The 21270-nt window shown below is 36.3% G+C and overlaps 4 protein-coding genes and 1 non-coding gene across 6 annotated transcripts; all 5 read left to right on the plus strand.

Annotated features, from left to right (window-relative positions):
* Nucleotides 1-645: 645 nt before the first annotated feature.
* Nucleotides 646-4339, plus strand: Jhbp14 (Juvenile hormone binding protein 14). The gene is made up of 4 exons (XM_018003258.2): nt 646-949; nt 3348-3728; nt 3854-4000; nt 4063-4339. The coding sequence occupies exons 1-4, from the start codon at nt 838-840 to the stop codon at nt 4215-4217; spliced, it is 795 nt and encodes a 264-aa protein (XP_017858747.1). The 5' UTR covers nt 646-837; the 3' UTR covers nt 4218-4339.
* Nucleotides 4340-4478: 139 nt separating this feature from the next.
* Jhbp13 (Juvenile hormone binding protein 13) lies at nt 4479-6594 on the plus strand. 2 transcript variants are annotated; one of them, XM_089463841.1, is made up of 5 exons: nt 4479-5578; nt 5650-6030; nt 6104-6250; nt 6312-6490; nt 6549-6594. In XM_089463841.1, exons 1-4 carry the CDS (start codon nt 5497-5499, stop codon nt 6467-6469), a joined length of 768 nt encoding a protein of 255 aa, XP_089319967.1. In that variant the 5' UTR covers nt 4479-5496; the 3' UTR covers nt 6470-6490; nt 6549-6594. The 2 variants fall into 2 exon arrangements, with proteins under 2 accessions (XP_089319967.1, XP_017858749.1); XM_018003260.2 differs by having other exon boundaries at nt 6312-6594.
* Nucleotides 6595-7735: 1141 nt separating this feature from the next.
* Nucleotides 7736-9056, plus strand: LOC108610892 (uncharacterized). Its single transcript, XM_018003259.2, has 4 exons — nt 7736-8057; nt 8128-8508; nt 8580-8726; nt 8788-9056. The coding sequence occupies exons 1-4, from the start codon at nt 7976-7978 to the stop codon at nt 8943-8945; spliced, it is 768 nt and encodes a 255-aa protein (XP_017858748.1). The 5' UTR covers nt 7736-7975; the 3' UTR covers nt 8946-9056.
* An 856-nt stretch (nt 9057-9912) lies between these two features.
* On the plus strand, nt 9913-10030 carry LOC149269956 (U5 spliceosomal RNA). The gene has a single exon (XR_016269582.1). It is a non-coding gene; the product is annotated as a U5 spliceosomal RNA (small nuclear RNA).
* Nucleotides 10031-12487: 2457 nt separating this feature from the next.
* On the plus strand, nt 12488-17663 carry LOC108610890 (uncharacterized). The gene is made up of 4 exons (XM_018003257.2): nt 12488-13168; nt 16333-16731; nt 16802-16951; nt 17010-17663. The coding sequence occupies exons 1-4, from the start codon at nt 13024-13026 to the stop codon at nt 17159-17161; spliced, it is 846 nt and encodes a 281-aa protein (XP_017858746.1). The 5' UTR covers nt 12488-13023; the 3' UTR covers nt 17162-17663.
* Nucleotides 17664-21270: the final 3607 nt, after the last annotated feature.

The raw sequence follows: 21270 nt of genomic DNA on the forward strand, positions 1-21270 counted from the left end.
TTAAATAATTTTCTCAATTTATTTTACACGACATTTGGATTAAAGATATTACAATTTATTATTCGCCAGTTTTTTGCTCTTCCTACAAACACATGCCACGTTGCATAGTGTAAACAACAATTAATCAATGCAAAATATGAAAAGGCTTTCATTTTTCACAGAGATTGCATTTATGCAAATGCAAATGAAAATGATTTGAATCTCAGTTGCATCTACGCTTTAATTGAGCAGTATAAATCGTCTTGGGCATTGCAACATTTAGTTAAGTATCGGACATGTCTCGCGTAGCGTATTTCTCAACGCCTGATTGGCTTTTGAGTGTCAGCCGGGCCAGCAACAGATTCCAATAATCAGTGCGACGACGAGGAAGCATCAAACGGCTTGAAGCGCATCCAAATCGGACAGCTGCCGGTAGTTGAGCGAGCTCTGGCTGGGCACGACTTTTGTCTAGGGTATTTAATAATGTCGTTTGTATTTCGCTACCGATTTCGCTTTGGATGCCCTCTGCTCAGCGCTGTTGTCGTTGTCATTAGGCTCCGAAGCTATTTTCGTTTCACTGGCTCAATCCCCCAATCCCAATGCGCATCAACCGACCGGCTGTGGGTGCCTATTATAGCGTTGCGTTTACTCTCTATTTTCGCCATAAATACAAGCTAGCGGTCGGTCGTAGGTCTCAGATGTCGCTTCGCATTTGCATGAGCCGGGGGCGTCGCTGTTGTACTATCTAACTATCCACATCCTTAACTGACTTCAATCCCAACGAAAGTGAAATTTGCGCATCTGAAGTAAAGCAAGGAAAATACAAAAATAAAAAAAATAAAATAAAACTTAAAGAAAATGGCAAGTGTTTTAAGTGCATTTATTTTGGTGTCGTGCCTGGGCACGATTTTGGCTGCGGATGAGAGTTTTGGCTTGCCAACTATTGAGTTTAAGCCCATCACAAAATTAGGTGAGAATAACGACTAATTTTTTTTTTTAATACTCTGAGATCATTGGTAAATGGGAAATCAGGGTATAATGGTTTTGTTTAAATATATACTTAGTTTTGAATTCATAATTAATACATATATTTATTAATGATTTATAAAGCTTTTATGCATTTCAATAACATACTGATGCATATAAACAAAAACAAGTTCGTGTCCTAAGTCTTTTGATTTTTTCTTTTAATGCAAAAGAATATTAAATGGAATACACTTTAGCAGCATGAGTCAGCCAGAGAACTGTTCAAATATTATTTTAATAGAAGTTTTCTGTTTACACCTTTTTACACTATTTGTACCAAGTCAACATCTCGAAAGCAATTTAAATGCTAAGTCAACACATAATATTGCTTAAGCCCTTCAACATCCACTTTAAACTATTACCTACATACATTTCCCCGCCCTTAGTCACAATTATTTTCAGCAAAGATAGACTCGTATAACAGAATTTCTAAATTAGCGGATAAATATCAGCAATTGCAATAAAATGCTGCAACAACGCGCCGATCGTGTGAAACACGTCAAGCTGTGCGAATTTTACAACAATGCAATTTCATGCAACTGCATTAGCGTGTATTGGAGCCAATTTACTACGAACAAATTTAGCAACAGTTGGCAGTAATATTATAAACTATTTATATAAAAAGTTATCTGTTATTTTAGATAATTTAAAGAACTGTCAAACAATATTTAGTAAACAGGAATCAGTCTATACTCATACTTATGCATAATTAGAAACGAACTCAAACTAATATTTATATTTGATAATTGATAATTGATATTGTTGATATTGAAACATCAAAAACTTTGGTTTCATTTATGGAACAAAAATATATATTTAAATATTTAAAAATATTTAGTAAATATCGTTGTTTGTCGTTTACATTTAGAAAACTGTTTTGCCTACGCCACCTGTCTCTATCTAGCTCTGACTTATTGCACTTCTTCTGCAGATAAAGATTTTGCAAAGTCTAATATATGTACATATATAGTACTATCAGATAAAGTCTTGGTTTTATGGAAACATTTGATTAAATTATGTTAAAGTAGAAGAATAGTAACTCCCAATATTACAAAACAATACGGAATAAATAAAAGCTTTAGATAAGTCCGTCTTAAATTATAAAATCTCAAATACCTGGAATGTAGGGATAGGAAAACATAAATAGATTTTTGAATACCAAATTGCATCCAACTTTGCTGGCTTGTGTAATTATTCAAAATTGAAAACAAGTCTCAATCATATAATGAATGATGTTGCCTAAAAAAGGTACAGCTAATGGTCAGATATAAATGTTTTGGCAAAATAATCAAATAATTAGTATGCATAATGTGAATGTGAAGAGGGCTATAAAGAATAAGCAAATGAATATTGGAATAAAGTATATTTGGACTCTTAATATGGCCAACAATGATACTTTGTTTAACAAACACACAAAAGAACAAACAAGTAAAAGCGAAAATAGTTTATGGAATATTTCGTGTCTATATGTAACTTAAGTATTGAACTTCAGATTTATGCTAAAATTAAGTAATTAAATTAAATTTTCGGAAATAAAAAAAAAAAAAAAAAAACAACAAACTTAAATATTCTATCGTTATGATTTTAAAGCAATTTTTATATATAAATTATATTCACATTTTAAATGTATAAAATTTATAAATTAAGTGAATGAAAAGCATGAAAGTAAAAAAAAAGTATAAAATAGATTAATTTTATATAAAGTATAAAATTTAAAAGTATAAAAATGGTAAATAAAATTCACAGTAAAATATAATAAGTAAAAAATAGAATTGTTAGAAGCCTTGACTGCTATTCGCTGAAGACATAAAGATCAGAAGCTTTTAGGTCTTTAAGTCGTTATATTTTTGTAGGCCGCAGTCGATTGCCACTTCCGCTAAGCGGCCTTCTCCCGTCGCAGCGGCCGTTTGCATTTGTGTTTGCAAAAAGCCTTCAGTGATGCGACAGAGCGATATGCGCCATAAAATGAAACGAAACGCTTCGTCAATGCTCAGCGCAAAGCACTTGCAATTGAATGTTGGCATTTTTGTCAAACAATAAATGTGCTTTTAAGTCATTTTGTAAATATCTATCTAACATAGCCGGCAATTAAAAAGCTCGCGCGCGACGCTTCGCCGACGGGGCCGGGGAGAATCGCAATTATGCACGGCATCGATTAGCGGCAACAAAATTCTCGACTGGCCAAATGTCACGTTCTGAGCATAGGCCTCATGGATCACAGCCGATACGAGATGCGTTCTGATGTGTGTCAAGGGCAATGCGCGTGCATGTTCTATTTATTTTGAATGTTCCACTTGAATCATGAATCACTGAATGGAAAATCATGTTTTTAATTTGAACAGCTGACGATATACCGACCTGCCATCAGTCGGACAATAATATCAACGAGTGCATCAAACAGGGCTTTCAGCAGCTGACGCCACGCCTCAAGAACGGCATCAGCGACCTCAACATACCGCCCATGGATCCCTTTGAGCTGGGCAAGAGCTCCTACAATTACAATTCGGGCATGCTCCAGGGCCGCATTGCCATGAGAAATGTGGCGGTTCATGGCCTCAGCGAGGGCATCGTCGACAAGGTGGACTACCGCCAGAAGAACAATCGTGTGCGCATGGAGATGATCAGCCATGTGCCACAAATGCTGGCAGAGGGCGCCTACAAGGCGGACATCAAACTGAACGACATGAAGATAACTCCGAAAGGCACCTTCAATGTAACGCTGAGTATGTATGCGTCAATATTATATGTACTCAAACATCGAATTTACGATAATTACTGTGTCATCCATACACACACACACACACACACACACACACACACACACACACACACACATTTGACATTTTAGGCGACGTCAGCATGAAAACGCGCGCCATGGGCGAACTATACGAGCGCGACGGTCACACCTATCTGCGTCTGTCGAAGCTCGAGTCTGAGCCCAAAGTGGGCGACATGCGCATCTATGCCAATGGCCTGGTGCCCGACCCAGCCCTAAGTAGGTTCAGCAAACGGCCAAAAGATGCGCATTAACTTAAACAATTTGCCTTTCGATTGCAGACGATGTCATCTTGGACTTTATCAATCAATATTGGCGCCAGCTCTATCAAGCCATGCTGCCCGAAACAATGGCCATCTGGGAGCCCCAGATGCTCAAGCTGGCCAATGAGTTCTTTGCTGCTCTGCCCTTCGACTTGATTCTCAAACAGAATTAGCTTTGTGGGCGGGGCCGGTCTGCATGTGGTAGTCTCTACACGATCGTATTACTATATGGTTATGTGCTTTATTCATGGTGTTAATTTAGTTTGTATGCAAATAAAATGAAATTTCAATTGAATTTTTTGAATGAGTTTTTAGATTCTAGAGTCATTAAAAGATTAATAATTGTAGGGTATAATTAATTCAATTAATTAAGTAAATCTAAATTAATTATACTAATTAGCCAAATTTAAACTCATTGTACCAACAATTGACTAAATGTCTAGAGAATTCATATATATTTCTCTCCTTATACTCTAAACCCAAATTTAAATGGGCATTCTGAATGTTAAGTTAATAAGAGAATAATTTCAATACTCTGAACCAATTAAATATCGCAATTTAGGACATATATTGATTACCTTCTATCCTTTAGCTCTGATAAACCACACTTACTTCACAATATTTTTTTTTTTACTGATCATAGCTAGATTTTTGTTTGGAATATTTCAAGTATTATTTTATTTCTCTTTCAAAAGAAACACTTTAGCAACAATTAAGGCACCAATTCTGATCTAACATAATAACATAATAGTAATAAAAATAAAATCCCGATTTTAGACTGGGATATTTACCGAAAACATTACATTTTATATAGATAGCTTCAGGTTTACTCGAGCAGTATAGATCTTCTTTATAAAATCAGTTTTAAAAAAATATAAATTGGGAATATTCGTATCGGGGTAGATTTCTTTTATTAAAATGTTTGCAACTTGAGCAAAGAAACATTACTGAAGCAAGAATTTATATAGCAAGAATATGTATGATCTATTTATTCGTGTATGTATATCCTATTATTAACGATAGACTACAAAGTAAAGATACAGAAGCACTCACAAATATATAATTAAAATTGAAATTAACTATGCCATATATACATCATATACAATATATACCTTCCCATTTGACTAGAAGTCTAACCACTTCAAGTGCTTAAAGTATACAATTATTAGGGGGCTTGCGCTTAGGTTCTGCTTGTTTCTAATTAGGAACTATTAAAATTATTAACACAAATCATTATCTTTTGACAATGGAGAACTTGGGGTCAGTCGATGTGGGATATTTGTTGAACTAGATATGCACTTTTCCCATATTTAAACTGTTGTTGATTTTTCCGAGAATAAAACACGACAATGCTGCGCCCGTCCGACTCAGTTTCTGACGGATCATGCTAACAGAAGGTTGATCACTTAAGTAAATCCCAAGGAATATTGCCAGCATATCAATTGGAACAGCATGCAATATATTGCGCTATTGGCGATTTGCCTTTTGGCTAATGCACCTCGTGCCGTGCTCGCGGCGTCAAAGTATATAACGGGTGTGTACGGCGTATTGTAATGGCATTACGCATACGCAGTGTATAACACAATTTTCGATTGCTATCGGTAGACGAGGACTTGGCCAAGTGTCCCAAGGATGCCGCGCAGGTGGGAGATTGTATCAAGATCCTTATGAATGAGCTGATACCACGCATGCGACTTGGTGATCCCGAGCTGAACATTGAGCCCTACGATCCTCTAGTCATAAATCGCCTAAGTTTCCTGTACTCAACTGGACCGATCGATGGTAAGATTTCGGTTAAAAATGTTAAGATCTACGGCTTCGCCGAGCAAAAGGTCGACAAAGTGAATATTAAAGTCAATGGGGATAAGGTCAAGGTGCGAGTTCTCTCGAATATGAAAGAGATAAATATGCTTGGCGAATACAAGGGGGAATTGAATGTGAACTCGCTACAGCTGAAGCCCAAGGGTTTCTTCAATGTAACACTTTGTAAGTAGATAAAATTTGCATTAAATTGATATCCAACTTTATATTATATTGTGGATAAATTGATTTCCTTCAGTTGATACAGCGTTTCGAGTGATCGCGAATGGCGACATTTACACCAAGGATGATTTTCGATACTTGCATCTCAATGATATCGAAATAGAGCCAAAAATTCGTGATTTAATCGTTAAAGCCAATGGCATCTTTCCGGATCCTGAATTGGGTAAACCTCCTTGTATGCGAAAATTGCATTCTAATTGCATCTAATTGAATTTCTTTCACAGACGAGCTAGCCGTGAATATAGCCAATAGCTACTGGCGGGATATCTATGCCATTGTTCTGCCAGAGACACGACCAGCGTGGGCTCCTGTTGTGCTTCGCCAGATCAATCAGGCCCTGCTGCACGTGCCCATCGACCAGTTCATCCAGCCATCCCAATGAGATTCGAGCCTTAGAGCACTTGTATGTATATAATACATTATGATGAGCTTTAGTCCTTATTATATTTTAATTAAATCAGGTTAAGTCCAATAAAATCAACACCTGTAATCATATGCATTAATAAACGAGTTTTTGCTTTACCCTGCAGCTATTGAAAATGGGTATGTTAATGTTGATGTGTAAATGTGTGTATATAAGAGATATATTATAATTATACATCTATTCTATTTTAATTATCTCGTCTGTTGATATTGAATAAGAATGAATATCTGAAATATTGAATAGTGATTAGTATCAATAGTCGAGAAGATTTTCTCTCCCTATAAACGCATTGGCAAAAACTGAAGAAATTGAATTTTAGACAAAGCTGCTTTCCTAGCATAGCTTCTTCTATTTGTTTTTAAATAATAAATACCCTGTTCTGCTTAAGTTAAATTTATCGAAGCCACTCAATTTATGAATGTGAAATATTCACCTGTAATTCCTTAAGAAAAGTTCTTATGACAGAAGCTGCGAAAGAAGAGTATAAAAATTGGCGATGTTCTACAATGCATAGACATTTCCCCTATCGCACAAATTCATATTGATAGAACGAAAGTATTTATTATATTATTAAACTTATTTCAGAGGAATCTTCTGGTATGAGCCGTATTTGTCTTACTTCAAATGGTAAGCATTGTTTAAGTAAGCAAGGGTATTTTTTAGTCTGGTACTCCCAACTAGAGTAGTATAACTTCATTTAAATGTTAAATATTAGCGCGGAAGTTATTTCTTCATAACTAATTAACTACATAACTAATTAAATGGGCTTCGATGAATGGTAAATATTAATTTAATTTTATGATATGCACAATTTTCAAACAGCAAATTAATTCCTTTTCAAGCCCCAAATCAATGCTTAAAACACTTACATATATTTAAACTACATATGAATATTATTTAATGAAAAGTTAAAGAAGCTGCAATTAACAAATATTTGAACAGAAAATATGATTTGCCAAAAAAATTCTTTGATCGATTATGAAAGTCTCGAAGACACTTCATATGGTTACAGGGTATAATTAGCTAACCGTTAAACGCACAAGTTGAATTTGTTGTCAATAGTAAATTATTAAAACTATATTAATGCAAATCATTGTCATTGTCGAAGTTCAGTTGACAATTGTCGGTTTTTTGTTCGAATCATTTTCCACTTAATGATTCGGCATTATAATAAATATCGCAGTCGCCGAGCCGGTTTTCAATCAGTCGAAGTCGATGTGTCGGTAATGTTTTATCGTTGATTTACAAGTACAATTTTCCAAGCTTAGTGGAAACGACTAACTTCAAATTAATGTCGTGCCCGTTACTCGCAATGTGCCTGTGCTAAATCTGAGAATTAAATAGCGCCAAGCAGTGCTCGATCGACTCAGTCTAAGGCGGATCATTCTAACAGCAGGTTGACGAGGACTCAGCTGATCCGATCGCAAATAATATATATTATATTATTATATCACATTAAACAACATGCATTATATTGCGCTGGCAACGATTTGCCTTTGGGCCAGCGGAGTTTATGCAGCACCCGCTGAGCCAAAATACCTGATGAGTGTGTATAAAGTGTTTGAATGCCATTGCGCATACGCAGCGTATAACGAGGTTTATTATTCTATTGGCAGCTAATGACTTGCCCAAGTGTCCCAACGACGCCGATCACGCTGGCGAATGCATCAAGATTATTATGAACGAGCTAATACCACGTTTGCGACTGGGCGATCCCGAGCTAGGCATCGAGCCGTACGATCCTTTCGTCATAGACCGCTTGAGTTTCCAGTACTCGAGTGGTGCGGTCAATGGAAAGATTTCAGTGCGTAATGTTAAGCTCTATGGTTTCGCCGAGCACAAGATCAAAGATGTAAATGTCAAGGTCAAAGGGGATAAGGTCAAGCTACGAACCGTTTCGGAAATACCCAAGATGAATATCTTGGGCGACTACAAGGCAGAATTGCAGGTGAACTCGTTGCAATTGAAACCCAAGGGCACATTCAACCTAACGCTATGTAGGTAGACATCATATTCTGGCAATCGATATATATCGATATATATATATATATATGGTTTTTGATTGCAGCTGATGTGGAGAACCGTGTGATCATGGATGGTGAATTTTATACCAAGGATGGTCTACGATTCTTGCGTCTCAAGGATATCGAGGCGAATCCCACTGTTCGTGATCTGGTCATCAAGGCCAATGGCATCTTTGGCGATCCTGAATTGGGTATGTGTGAATCGTCATTTGGATTCTAATTTCACTACTCTAAGCCGAATTTCCTCCACAGATGAGCTCGCATTGAGTGTGGCCAACAATTATTGGCGTGACATCTACGGCATTATCTTGCCAGAGACGCGGCAATCGTGGGCTCCTGTTATGCTGCGTCTGATCAACGAGGCACTGCAGCATGTGCCCATCGATCAGTTTATCCAGCCACCGAAATGAGCCTCAGGCTCTAGAACACTTGTATATATGCACATACGTTGTTGTGAATGCCTTAGGTAATTATTTTGTATGATTGAAGTATCTGAATTAAAGCAGGTTACCTCCAATAAATCCGCACTTGCAATTATTTGTCATTATTAAACTGAGGCGCATTGAAACAGGTTTTAGTTTACTTTTGTTTTGGTCATGCTCCAGTTTAGGCACCCATTTCGAAACGGCCCCCTTCCTAGAGGGCAGCCAGCTAATGGGGTTAAGTGCACGACACGCTGACCTTGAGATCGTGTTGCTATCTATATATATTTTAATTGAAATATATGTATGTCTATCGTAGGCAGTGCCCAAGTGCAGGCATTAAAGTGAAATTGAGCAATAGCCAACAGTTTTAGAGCGACTGCCAATGGTATACAGGCACTTTGTTTATGTCTAAATTACGGCTAATGCATTATTTTGCATCTCCAATGAGAATCGTGACTACTTAGACGCAATTTATGGCTTTATTGAATATTATTCAATTGAGTTTCAACGCTGTTACATGATTTTTATTTTTATTAGGGCAAAGATCAGACTATTAGTTGCCGTCAAAGTCGAAGCTGTTAATTATGTAATTTATTCTGTTGTACATTAGAATATTTAATTATATATTTACGTATTATATATATTAATAAATTCATAGTAAATCGACTTCTAGGGTATTGCAGTGCTTTATAGTATATAAATTACAGCTCTCAACTAAATTAGCTTAGATAATAAACATTTTATTCTAATCATTCATATTTATCTATTTATTTTTGACAACCCAATTTACTAGAGTAATTTTTTCAGGTAGCAACTCTGAAAGAGAAACCCACCCTAATTATAAATTTCGCTCTGCCTGCTTCAGATTGTTTGTTGAACTGCTTCTAAGTTAGAATTCCCAAGGAGTTCAAGCATGTCCTAGAGTACATCGGGGTTGGTTTTCACAGTTTCTTTACTCTGGCTTCTCTTCAGTTGTCGAATAAATCTTTCGCCTTTTACTAAAGATTTCCGTGGAGAGGAGCACTCTAATGAGTCTAAATTGAATTTTTTGATTGTGCCTGACGGCGTTTGCTGTCAGGCCATAAATAATACATCGGAACCACTCTTAGCGTTAAAGTTACAAAATTTTCTTTTCATTAGGAATCAGAACATATATGCAATACTATATCCTGATATTTTGAATTTTTCTGCTGCTCTACATTCTTTTATAATGTACTTCATGCTATTCAGGAAGTGAAGTGAGCATCTTAATTGGGAGGGAGAATAAACATATCATTTATAATCATTCGCATTGTATTGCAAAGCAGGAAATAGTGCAGGAAATAGCAGAGATTGGGATATCTTCTAAATGGAAATCCTCCACTAGAATATTCACTATTAATTCTATATTTCTTCCCCTTGCTGCTAATAAATTGATGCAGTTCTTAATAACTGCCACAGTCTCAATCGCCTCCTGTCAAAATAAACGATGCCAATAAATCAATCAGGCCGCACGTTAATTGTTTTGTAGCAGCAAATATTTACATATATTTATATGTAGTATAGTTTATATATAGTATTGCAATAGAGCTGCTTACAAATTATCTAATACATATTGTTTACACTTACAGTTTCAGAAGCACTAGCATTACTTAATGCTTCAGATGACGTCAACGAACCGGCTCCGTAAGTAGTTTTTGTTACAAGCAAACGAGAACATTTTATCGGCCTGCCAAAGAGTTGACATAAATAATATGGTCTATAATTGTAGCTTAGTAGATATGTTAAGTGCGGTAATATTCCACTCTAGATTATTTAGCCACCGGATCGGCGTTAACTATGCCATAAATCAGCTATTATAAGTTAGCACTGCACGCGTTTGTGCATAATTCCGATTGACTCAGATGTGCTACGAATATTAAATTCTATTTTGAATATACTTTAGATCATGTATATATATGCATATGTGTGTGTGAATGAACATGCGAGGCACACGCACATTTGTCGTCTGCTCGAAGACAGGTGAAGCATAATAAGCATAAAATATTTGACTCATTTTTTCTTCTTTTTTTTCATTTTTTTTCTTTTTGCTTAGCCAAAACATATTATGACGCATCTGCCAAATTTGACACTGGCTTAAAAGGCAGCAGCACTGTGAAGCACCTGCAGTGCAACGATCTGGTTTACAATTATTTCATTCAGTGCTCATTTTCATAAACAAATCCTCGGCACCTCACGTCGATCACCTTGAAGAGAAACGCCCAAAAACTACACAAACTCAAACTTTGTGGCGGTTCAAGTGTAAACGTTGCTAGAGATTTATGTCTGGCCCACATTTGACATGCCCCAGCCGAATGTGATTCCAATTCCCCAACTAGGCGCAGCGCCTCTGCAACTGCGGCAATGCAGCTCAAACTGTACCGGGGATTGGCATTGGCATTTAGCTGGGTGTGCTGTGGTAAATGGCAGCTTGTCGACAGCTTCCTCATTGTTGTCAGATCGACTAATTTGTAAGCGCAATCTTTTGTTGTTGTTGATTGATATTAGCTCAAGCATTTAGCTTAATGATACAGATTTGTATACTCTTCATGTATTGATTAATGATTTCTTTGCTTACACATGAGCTGAATACAATAAACTAAATATTTATAATGCACTTTAAAATATATAGCTAAATATTAATACAAAAGAAAAATTATGAATATATGGAAAATCATACTTCATTGGTATATATTTTTTATTTTTATTTTTTTTTTTATAAAAACTTTTAATATAATTTCTGAGACTTTTGAAGTAAAATTGTAAATATTTTATATAAATTGAATAAAACCCAATATTTGATCTATTTTAATACATATGAAAATAAAAACAAAAAATGAATTATTTTTTTACTTTTTATAAATTTAAATTCAAATTTAAATTTAATATTTTAAACATATTTAACATTGTTTTAGGGTTTTTTGATCGATGAAAAAAAATAAATAAATAAAATCAATAATTAATCATTTAATTTATAAAAATTATCATATAACTTCATATCTAATTAAAAAAAAAAAAAAAAAAAAAAAAAAAACAGTTTAATAAATAAAGTTATAATATAGTTTAGAGATTGAACAAAAAAAAATATATATATACATATACACTAAATGTAGTAACTTTATTAATGTAAGGTCTCCTCCATAAACAATGGAATATATATTTTAGTGTTTCCCTGAAAATGTACTTTGTGCTTCATTCTCAGTGATATAAAGATCCCTATCAGGTGTAGCAAACATTTAGCAATTTAGCTAGACCAAATAGAATGCTGATTACTTTTGAATTATAATCATGTCTAGACGTTTTCTCTGATTTAGTACACTTGGCATTCAAGTGGCGCTCTTGATTGTGCAAACTCATGCTGAGTATTTCGAGTACAGTGCTGCTCAAACTGTGCCGCTCATGTTCTCAAAGCCACCGAATAACTCAACAAGACAAAAGCTTCGAAAGCTCAGTCAGCGCGCTCCGAAAGCCTTCGAATTGGGCATTTTGTTGCTGTTGTTGTTTGTATTTGTGTTCGCTTTTTATTTCGGCAGCGCGCGCATGGAAAAACTCGAGCTGAAAACTATAAATAAACGTAAGTTTTATGCAGCGCTCATTTGAAGATTTGCAAGCGGTGGGCCGTCAACAACATAAGTTCGCTGAATTTTTGTATCTTTGGCAACTGAATTGGCTAGCTGTGTGTAGGTGTGTGTTTGACACTGTTTAGCAGTGTGTGTGTGTCCGTGTGTGCGTGTGTGTGTGCAATTGCAGCAACAATTGCAGTTAACCGAGAAAACGACGGCAACAACAAACTGTTAAACTCGTGTAGAAATAAAAGTGAAGCCGGTTTTCAAAATTACGCAAAAACCAACAAACAAAAAAAAAAGAGTCAAGCGAAAATTGCCCACGTTTGTATAATTGTATGTGTGTGCGTGTGTGAGAGCATTTTGTATCTGTGTTAAATCAAGCCAAAAACAAAAACTATTCAATTTAAACAAGTTTATATTGCCAATTGTGAAAAGTGTTGTCCGATTTGACAACAACAACAGCAAAGAAAAAGAAAGATATGCAAGCGTTTTACATTTTACTAACCGTCGCGACGGTCGCACTCGGAAGTGCCGCGGCCGCCACGCTGCCAACATCCGGCCCCACAAGCGAGCAGGAGGCGGAATTTGGGACCACCTCCTCTAGCGTCTTAGAGCTAGACACAGGTAAGCGTCTGTATATATATCTAACACAATATACAGCTTTGTTTTACACGCTTATGCAACACGGCCAGAACTTGATATTTAAATGAAAAGCGAAATACAAAATCAAAGTAGGGAAACAAGTTTGTTGCCAAAGTCTTTCGTTTTTCACCAAGCGACATTTGGAATTGCGAATCGAAAATAAATTACTAATCAATTGAGTGACAAATAAACTGATATTTGTTCATGGCATATTTGACGGATTTTCGCAATTGCGGAATTCATAACAGGAAATGTTGAGAGGGGAATCTAAGGTCCCTGAATATGGGAGAAAAACATTTCTGTGGCATATGAAGTAAATTACATTATTTCTATACATATATAACCTAAAAAAATGCCTTTGTAAAAGTAAATTTTAGTGAATATTTTTTTATGTTTTACTTTTTTTTTTTCTTATATAATAATACGTAAATTTATAAGCTTTAAAAATATTTTAATTGTATTTACCTCAGTTATTTGTCGGTTCAATTAACTAAATTTTCTATATGTATTTTTTTTTTTTTTCAATACGACAACAGCCTTCGGCAGCCCATTGGCAAACTGATCGCAAAGCGTGATTTTAATGAGATTTCCTGCGCAATAGCAAAAAAATATATATCTGTAGAAATTAGCAGGTCTGCTAGCCAAAAAATAAAATTAAACAAATAAATAAATACTTTTTATTTATTTGACTCTTAACACTCGAGAGTCAAGCAATACAAAAATCTGCGCCGCTTGAACTTGACATATATTTTCGTTTTCATTTGTAGTTTACCTTTTATTATTTTTTTTTCTTCGTTTGTGTGGTAAAAGTTATAAAACCACAGTGCGGCAGCTCTGAAAGTGAATGCTGTAATACAGTCGTGGCTAGACGGAGATTCATGTGCCTTGTGCAAACGTGAATTCTCGCGAAAAAGAAAAAAAAAAAACAATTTGATTGATTATGCAAAATTACTGACAGAGAATCAACACCAAAAGTCAAACTCAAATACTGCCAATTGCATTAATTTAATCAACTGCAAAGCTAAAAATTGTTTATATATACGCATATGTGTTTGAGCTGTTGCGAAAAGAGTTCGCGACAACAAAGAGCGTTACAAATAAAAACAAAAAAACAAAAAAAACCGGCTGGCGGTGCGCACATTTCTCAAAAGCACAAAGCTAAAAACTGACCTACATCAATGCGAAAACGGCGTCATCGTCGCTGGGCCTTTCAGTTGAGAGACGCTAAAAGCTGCAATTGTAACTCGTATCTAATTGCGTAAAATGTCGAGCAACAACAAAAATAACAAAATTCAGCAGCGGCAGCAGCAGCAACAACAGAAGCTCAAGAAATTTATTGACATTTGCACTGCGACTTATGCAAACGAAAGACTTAAGCAACGAACTTCATTTCAGCTTTGGGCGTAAATTACAGCATTGGCGACGCCTCTTCAAAATCGGACACCACCCTGAGCATATTTAGTTCAGTTTAATTTGCTGTTCGAGTGCTGTTTTTGTTTGTTTTATAATTTTTATAGTTTCTTTATTTTTCGTGCTGTTTCACCTTTGACATTGAACTTGTCAGCGAAAAAGTTTCGAGTCCAAAACACGCAAACCCTCAAAATTTGGCAGAATAATTACAGACATTCAAATTGCCTAGGCGAATCGCAGACATAATCACACATTCATCACAGTTGTTAACTAAAAATAACAAACTAAAATGGAAGTTAAACAAAGTCAAGTCGAAGTTGAGCGTAATTAGAGACTTTTTAAATACTTTTGGGTATTTTATTGCTTTAAGTGCACAACAATAATTGCAATTTCATTTCCGCTTAGAAGCTATAAAGGCTTGAATGTCATTTAATTAGACATTTTGACTTTGTAAGATGACAAATCTTTAAAATGGTTTACGCTTGAGAGGCCCTATAAAAAGTTATGATATGGTATGGATGTATGTACACTTACTCATTTGATCTAACATATAAAATTTTAATTTGAAGCCTTACATATTTTTGTGCTATATATTTTGTAGAGCTTTTCGGCTTTTTAGCACCATTCGAATTTTAAATATGATATATCTTACTTTGTATTATTAATTGATCAGATTAAAGATTTGCTTTATAAATATATATACGTAGTTTTCAAAAACAGATTTACTTTTTATCTTTAAAGTACAATCGCTGGATTAAAATGTATACTTTTGGTATATTTTAGTACAAGCTTTTAAAACATGACTTACATATGCTCCTCAAATAAATTGAAAATCCCAAAAAACAAATAGGCTATAATTTATGTACAAAAAGTGAAGTACACGAGTACATTTTTAGCATACATTTTGAGCACACATTTTGAGCACACATATAACAAAATCAGTCCTTAGTTGAATTGAATCTCAATTGCAAATAACAAACCTAATGTATTTTCTTTATAATACATAATATTAAATTTGCTCATTTAAATAAAAAGGAGGTTCAATCCCAACCAACAAATAGACATTTTAATTTTTAGTACACTTTTAGTACAGCTGTTTAGCGCATCCTATTATTATTTTACTCTAGTTAGTCAACCTTCTTAAATTTTCTATAACTCATTCTGAGATTCTCCGCTAGCAATTCAAGTGTTAATTTATGAAAGCTTTGAGTTTTCTGACATCAGCTCTTGAGTTCAGTTAGGGAACGAAATAGAGCGAGAATAACAATTTCCTGAACTGAACCCAGTGTCTGGCTATTTTTAGTTTATTCCACAACTCGTTTATGTCTGTCCAACGATTATTAACTTCAATTGGCTTTGCCTGCGTCGTGTGGGGCCCAATTATAGAGACCTTGAGACAGCGAAGCGTCATTGTCACTTGTCACCCTGACACGAGGCACGCAAAGCCCACAGCAACAGCTAAAGCGAAAGCAACTGCAACAACAACAACAACAACAACATTAACAGACGCAATTTGAATATCAAAATTGAAGAGAAACCTGTGCGGAGCATGTCAAACTGTGAACTATGTGCCACGCTTGGTTAAATGCCTCGACAGGCGCTATGCGCAATGATGCATGCCTGGCTGAGCTTAGGCACGTCTATGTCTTAATCAACTGACTTTTGGCTGTTTGGCCTTTTGGCCGACTTTGTAATTGCTGTGTACTAAACTTTTGCCACTTTCACCTCTCTTACAGCATCACAGACGCCATTTGGCGGCATCGCCACGTGCAGCCTGAGCTCAGCCGAGCTGAATATTTGCATACGCGGGCTATTTGACTCGATCGTGCCTCAATTGAAGTATCAGGGTCTGTCGGAATATAGCATGGGCTCAATCGATCCGTACTTCTATAAGCGCGGCATCTTTCGGTACTCGAACGACGGCATACAGGGCGGCCTGCTCATAAAGAACATGGAAATTTATGGCATCAGTGGGCTGAAGGTGAACACCGTATCATCCAATTTCACGGACAGCGGCTTTGTCATCAAATTGGGCGTGGAGCTGCCACAGCTGAAGGCCGGCGGTTACTTTAAGGCGGATGTCAAGTTCGGCGGCCTGCGCCTGGTGCCCAAGGGACCATTCAACATTACCATTGGTGAGTAGCCCTACGATAGACTAATCAGAGTTTTTTTTTGAAAATTAAATATAAAAATCTTAATTCACAGATGACGTGAAGGCTACGATTCTAACCGATGGACACATTGAGCAGCTGCCCAGTAGCCAGCAGCGTTTGAGTTTGCATCGCCTGAATGCGAATGTGAATGTTGGCAATGCTCGGGTCTTGGCCAACGGCATCTTCTCGGACCGCAATCTGAGTAAGCCCCGCCTATAGCCTTTATCTATGAGTGTTTAATAAATTTGCTTGCCTTGCAGATGCTATGATCCTCAATTTGGTCAATGAGAATCTGCCCGAGATTACGCGCGTCGGTATTCCCGCCACCCGTGAGCAATGGGCGCCCATTTTGGTCGCGCACATCAACGAGTTCTTTGCACCGGTTCCTATAGAAAAGCTGTTGGTTCAGTAAAGTGCTCAAGGCTCAAATTGTTTGCATTTTGTAGCTAATTATTTTTTAGTTATTATATTGTATTACAAAGTATCATTTAATTTTAACGCTGCTTCCAAAAAATTAATCCGCTTCTACTTGAATTGTCAGCGATACGAAATTCATATTTATTTATATGCTTTTTCTTTAGAAATATCATCTTTTGCACGTATTATTGTTTCAACCATTTCAAAATTATTAAATTCTATTGAAAAACTGACAAAAACCCATTCGTCATTGGCTTCTACTTGCTTAAGGTTTGACGAGCACTGGAATTTTTGTGCTCGCTCCCAAAAGCAGGCTATATTTTTTGTGAATCAAGTGAAATTATTTGTAGTATGCTTTACGGCAACGGAATTTAAATTTATTAAGCGTATGGCTTAGCAAAGGAATTAATTTAAAAATTAAAAAATTTGTTAAAAATAATAATATAATAAATATAATTGGCTGAACTCGAAATTGAAAATATATACAATATAATTAATTTGCTATCTATTAAATTATTGCAAATTTTTTATTAGACACTATAGAGCTCAGCCCTAAACCTTTACTAGGGAAAGAGCTTGTATGCAGGTACCAATCCGGTGTCCTAGCGGTGATCTAGCTAAGAACGAAGAGGAGCAAGCGAATTCGTTTGCGAAGCATCTAGAAGCCAGGTTCACACCCTATGAATTTGCCACTGCTGATCAGATCGAAGAGACCACTGATAGTCTACAGACACCTCTACAAATGTCCTTACCCATTAGGGCAGTTAGGGTTGAGGAAATTGCTGAAGTCATAAAGTCCTTGCCGAATAAGAAAGCACCTGGTTATGACAGACTGAGCAATGCAACGCTAAAAGCCCTCCCTACTCGGGCGATCATCTTCATAGCTTTAATATTTAATGCTATGCTGAGGGTGGAATTCTTTCCTAAGCAATAGAAGATGGCAGCGATTGTAATGATCCACAAACCAGGAAAGCCAGAGGATGACCCAGAATCGTACCGCCCAATAAGTCTGCTGTCGTCACTTTCCAAAGTATGGGAGAGACTTATTGCCAATCGACTTGGCAATATCATCAGTGAACGTCATATCTTACCGGACCATCAGTTTGGCTTTAGAGAAGGACACGGAACTGTGGAGCAGGTTCACCGGTTGACGAGGCACATCCTTCATGCATTTGATGACATGGAATACTGCAACGCAGTTTTTGTCGATATGCAGCAAGCATTTGATAGGGTCTGGCATACAGGGCTTCTCAGAAAAATCAAAAACCTCTTCCCAGCACCTTACTTCGGGATTCTACGATCATATCTGGAGGGACGGCAATTTATTGTCAGAGTACGGAACACATACTCGACTCCTTGCCAAATGAGAGCTGGAGTTCCTCAGGGCAGCGTATTAGGGCCGCTGCTTTACTCCATTTACACGGCCGACCTACCCTCCCCTAGCGTGCGCCACATGGAGAATCCTGGCAAAGCTCTTCTCGCTACTTACGCAGACGATATAGCGGTGCTCTACAGCTCAAAATGTCCCACTGAGGCTTCGAATGGAGTGGAGAGCTACCTAAACACACTAGTAGCATGGTGCAAAAGATGGAACATGAAAATCAACCCACGCAAGACCACCAACACTTGCTTCACCCTAAAAACCTTCATCAGCCACACCCCGCCTATACGTTTAGATGGCGAAACACTTGATCAACCTTCGCAGGCAAAGTACCTTGGCATCACCCTTGACAAGCGTCTAACATTTGGTCCTCATCTTAAGGCAGTGGCTAGGAGATGTGGGCAACGCATGCAACAACTGCGGTGGCTGCTCAACAGACGCAGCACCATGTCACTCAGAGCTAAGAGAGCGGTTTATGTCCACTGTGTAGCCCCAATTTGGCTCTACGGTGTGCAGATTTGGGGAATATGCGCAAAAACAAACTATAAACGCATACAGGTCCTGCAAAATCGTGTATTGCGGCAAATTACAAACTGCCCATGGTATGTGCGCGGCTCAACTCTACATCGAGATCTGAAACTGTTTACTGTGGAGGAACAGATTGGGAGACACACTAGCCGATATAGTGACAGACTGGCTAGACACCGGAGCAGACTAGCGAGAAGATTGCTTCCTGCGAGACCACTAAGGCGATTAAAACGCTTGGGTTTTGCCAAAAATATGAGATAAGTCGTTTAGGGATACTTGTAAATATATATTTGTAAGAACTCCTGAATACATCAGAAGGTTAGGTGTTATATAAAAATTCTAATTGTGTTGTTAAGGTACTAAACTTGCATTGTACAGATTCAGCGCTTAAAATATATATACAAACAAAAAAAAAAAAAAAAAAAAACAAGAAATCGTATATTGAATAGATCCCAATGGTAAGATCACCTGAAACACATATATAATTCCCTAAGTCAATCTCTCTCTCTCTCTCTCTCTCTCTCTCTCTCTACATATATATATCATATTTGCAGCTTAAGCAATTTGTCAGCCATAACAAATTGAATTTTTTTATTAAAATGCCAAATTGTTTTTGGCATCGAATGTGTCATAGCTCTTTCCCCAGCTCTTACCCTGTTTGGTATGATGTCTGTGCGACTCATTGAATTACTTTCGAAAATTCAACACTCCAGATCGAATCGAGAACACTTTGCGATCAATCAACAGGCAATTGCCCCCTGGCGTCCAATTATAGACAATTAGTTGGCAAAATATTGATATGCACAGGCCCAATTGTTTGATGCCCAGCCATCTCGCCAAAGGTTGAGGCCACCATGGCCGTGACACTCGAGAACGTCACATCAATTCAGCTCATTGAAGGTGGGTGAGCCTTTTAGCCAACAGTGAGCTGGCCAATCTCTCAAACAATTGAATTCATTTCGAATTTCGAATAACACAATATAATGCATCGATACAGTTCGTGACAATTGGATTTTTACAGACATTTGTATTTTAATTGAAATCTGCATGACACTTCTCTAACACCTTAACACTTATCATAGAAATTGCGCATAAAATAATTGATTCAAATACTATAGAAAAATGGTTCAGATGGAAAGCTTATATAAATCTTAACAAAAATGGGATTCGTACTTATGTGTATATATTTTCTGATTTTTATCAATACTTAAAGATTGTTTAATTTAAAGTTCTGGTTCATATTATCGTTGCTCCCATTAATTTTTCGAATGCAGCTTAACGAAGAATGTGAAATGTGGTTTAAGTTTCGATAAATAACTTACTATTGGCTTTACTTTTATTAATTTACTAAAAACATATGAGCTTGCTTTGCATATATACAGACTATTTATTTTTATAAAACTAAAAAATAAAATTAAAAAAAATTTTTAATTTAAAAAATAGAAAAAAATATAAAAAGAATTCTTTAATGAGTATCAACTAAATATATAAAAATAAAATAAAATTACAAAAAAAAAATATTTTTTATAATAATGCTTAAATAAATAACAAATTAAATAATTTAAAATTTAATCAAAGCTCAAATGAAAAGTTTCATATTAGAATAATAGATTACAAGAAAAACAAATATGAGAAAAATTTAAGATTTGGATCTAATAATATAATTGTAATATTATAATATAATTCAAATTCAATATATAATTTAATATATTATTATATAACAATATTATATTTTAAAACATATAGAAAATTTCACCTATTTTCTTTGAGAGTTTGATAAAAAAAAAATATTTGAGCACAATCCTAATAGAGTTATATTAAATACGAATTTAGTGTCAGTGCACCTTAAAAGCAAGCGTAAAATGCGATGATGTAGTTGACGTTTTAACAGTATGCAGCTATATAATGTTCTCGGTCTCGGTTTAAGTCCCGGTTTGATGAACAGAAGCAAGTGCAAGCATTTGAATAACTTGTTTCCAAATGCAGTCTGCATTTGCATTAGAGATAAACAAAAAGCCAACCAAAAGACAACCAACTCAGATGACCGCCTATGGTATGGCGAAGCACAAGCAAATCGATACGCAAAAATTATTGACGTTTCGGCAGTGTCTGCGTTTGCGTCTACGTACGCGTCTGCGTCTGCGTCGCTGTCGCCGTCGTTGGCAGACGGCAGCGGCAGACGGCATAGCTGTTAA

Source organism: Drosophila arizonae, chromosome 3, assembly GCF_054131065.1.
Source record: "Drosophila arizonae isolate 15081-1271.41 chromosome 3, UAZ_ARI_1.0, whole genome shotgun sequence".
Taxonomy (NCBI): domain Eukaryota; kingdom Metazoa; phylum Arthropoda; class Insecta; order Diptera; family Drosophilidae; genus Drosophila; species Drosophila arizonae.

Coding starts and splice junctions, on each gene's coding strand:
- Jhbp14 (XM_018003258.2), top strand. CDS start 838: ATGGCAAGTGTTTTAAGTGCATTTATTTTGGTGTCGTGCCTGGGCACG. Junction 950..3,347: donor TAAGCCCATCACAAAATTAG/GTGAGAATAACG, acceptor TAATTTGAACAG/CTGACGATATACCGACCTGC. Junction 3,729..3,853: donor CACCTTCAATGTAACGCTGA/GTATGTATGCGT, acceptor TTGACATTTTAG/GCGACGTCAGCATGAAAACG.
- Jhbp13 (XM_018003260.2), top strand. CDS start 5,497: ATGCAATATATTGCGCTATTGGCGATTTGCCTTTTGGCTAATGCACCT. Junction 6,031..6,103: donor TTTCTTCAATGTAACACTTT/GTAAGTAGATAA, acceptor GATTTCCTTCAG/TTGATACAGCGTTTCGAGTG. Junction 6,251..6,311: donor CTTTCCGGATCCTGAATTGG/GTAAACCTCCTT, acceptor TTTCTTTCACAG/ACGAGCTAGCCGTGAATATA.
- LOC108610892 (XM_018003259.2), top strand. CDS start 7,976: ATGCATTATATTGCGCTGGCAACGATTTGCCTTTGGGCCAGCGGAGTT. Junction 8,058..8,127: donor TGAGCCAAAATACCTGATGA/GTGTGTATAAAG, acceptor TTCTATTGGCAG/CTAATGACTTGCCCAAGTGT. Junction 8,727..8,787: donor CTTTGGCGATCCTGAATTGG/GTATGTGTGAAT, acceptor TTTCCTCCACAG/ATGAGCTCGCATTGAGTGTG.
- LOC108610890 (XM_018003257.2), top strand. CDS start 13,024: ATGCAAGCGTTTTACATTTTACTAACCGTCGCGACGGTCGCACTCGGA. Junction 13,169..16,332: donor CGTCTTAGAGCTAGACACAG/GTAAGCGTCTGT, acceptor CCTCTCTTACAG/CATCACAGACGCCATTTGGC. Junction 16,952..17,009: donor CTTCTCGGACCGCAATCTGA/GTAAGCCCCGCC, acceptor CTTGCCTTGCAG/ATGCTATGATCCTCAATTTG.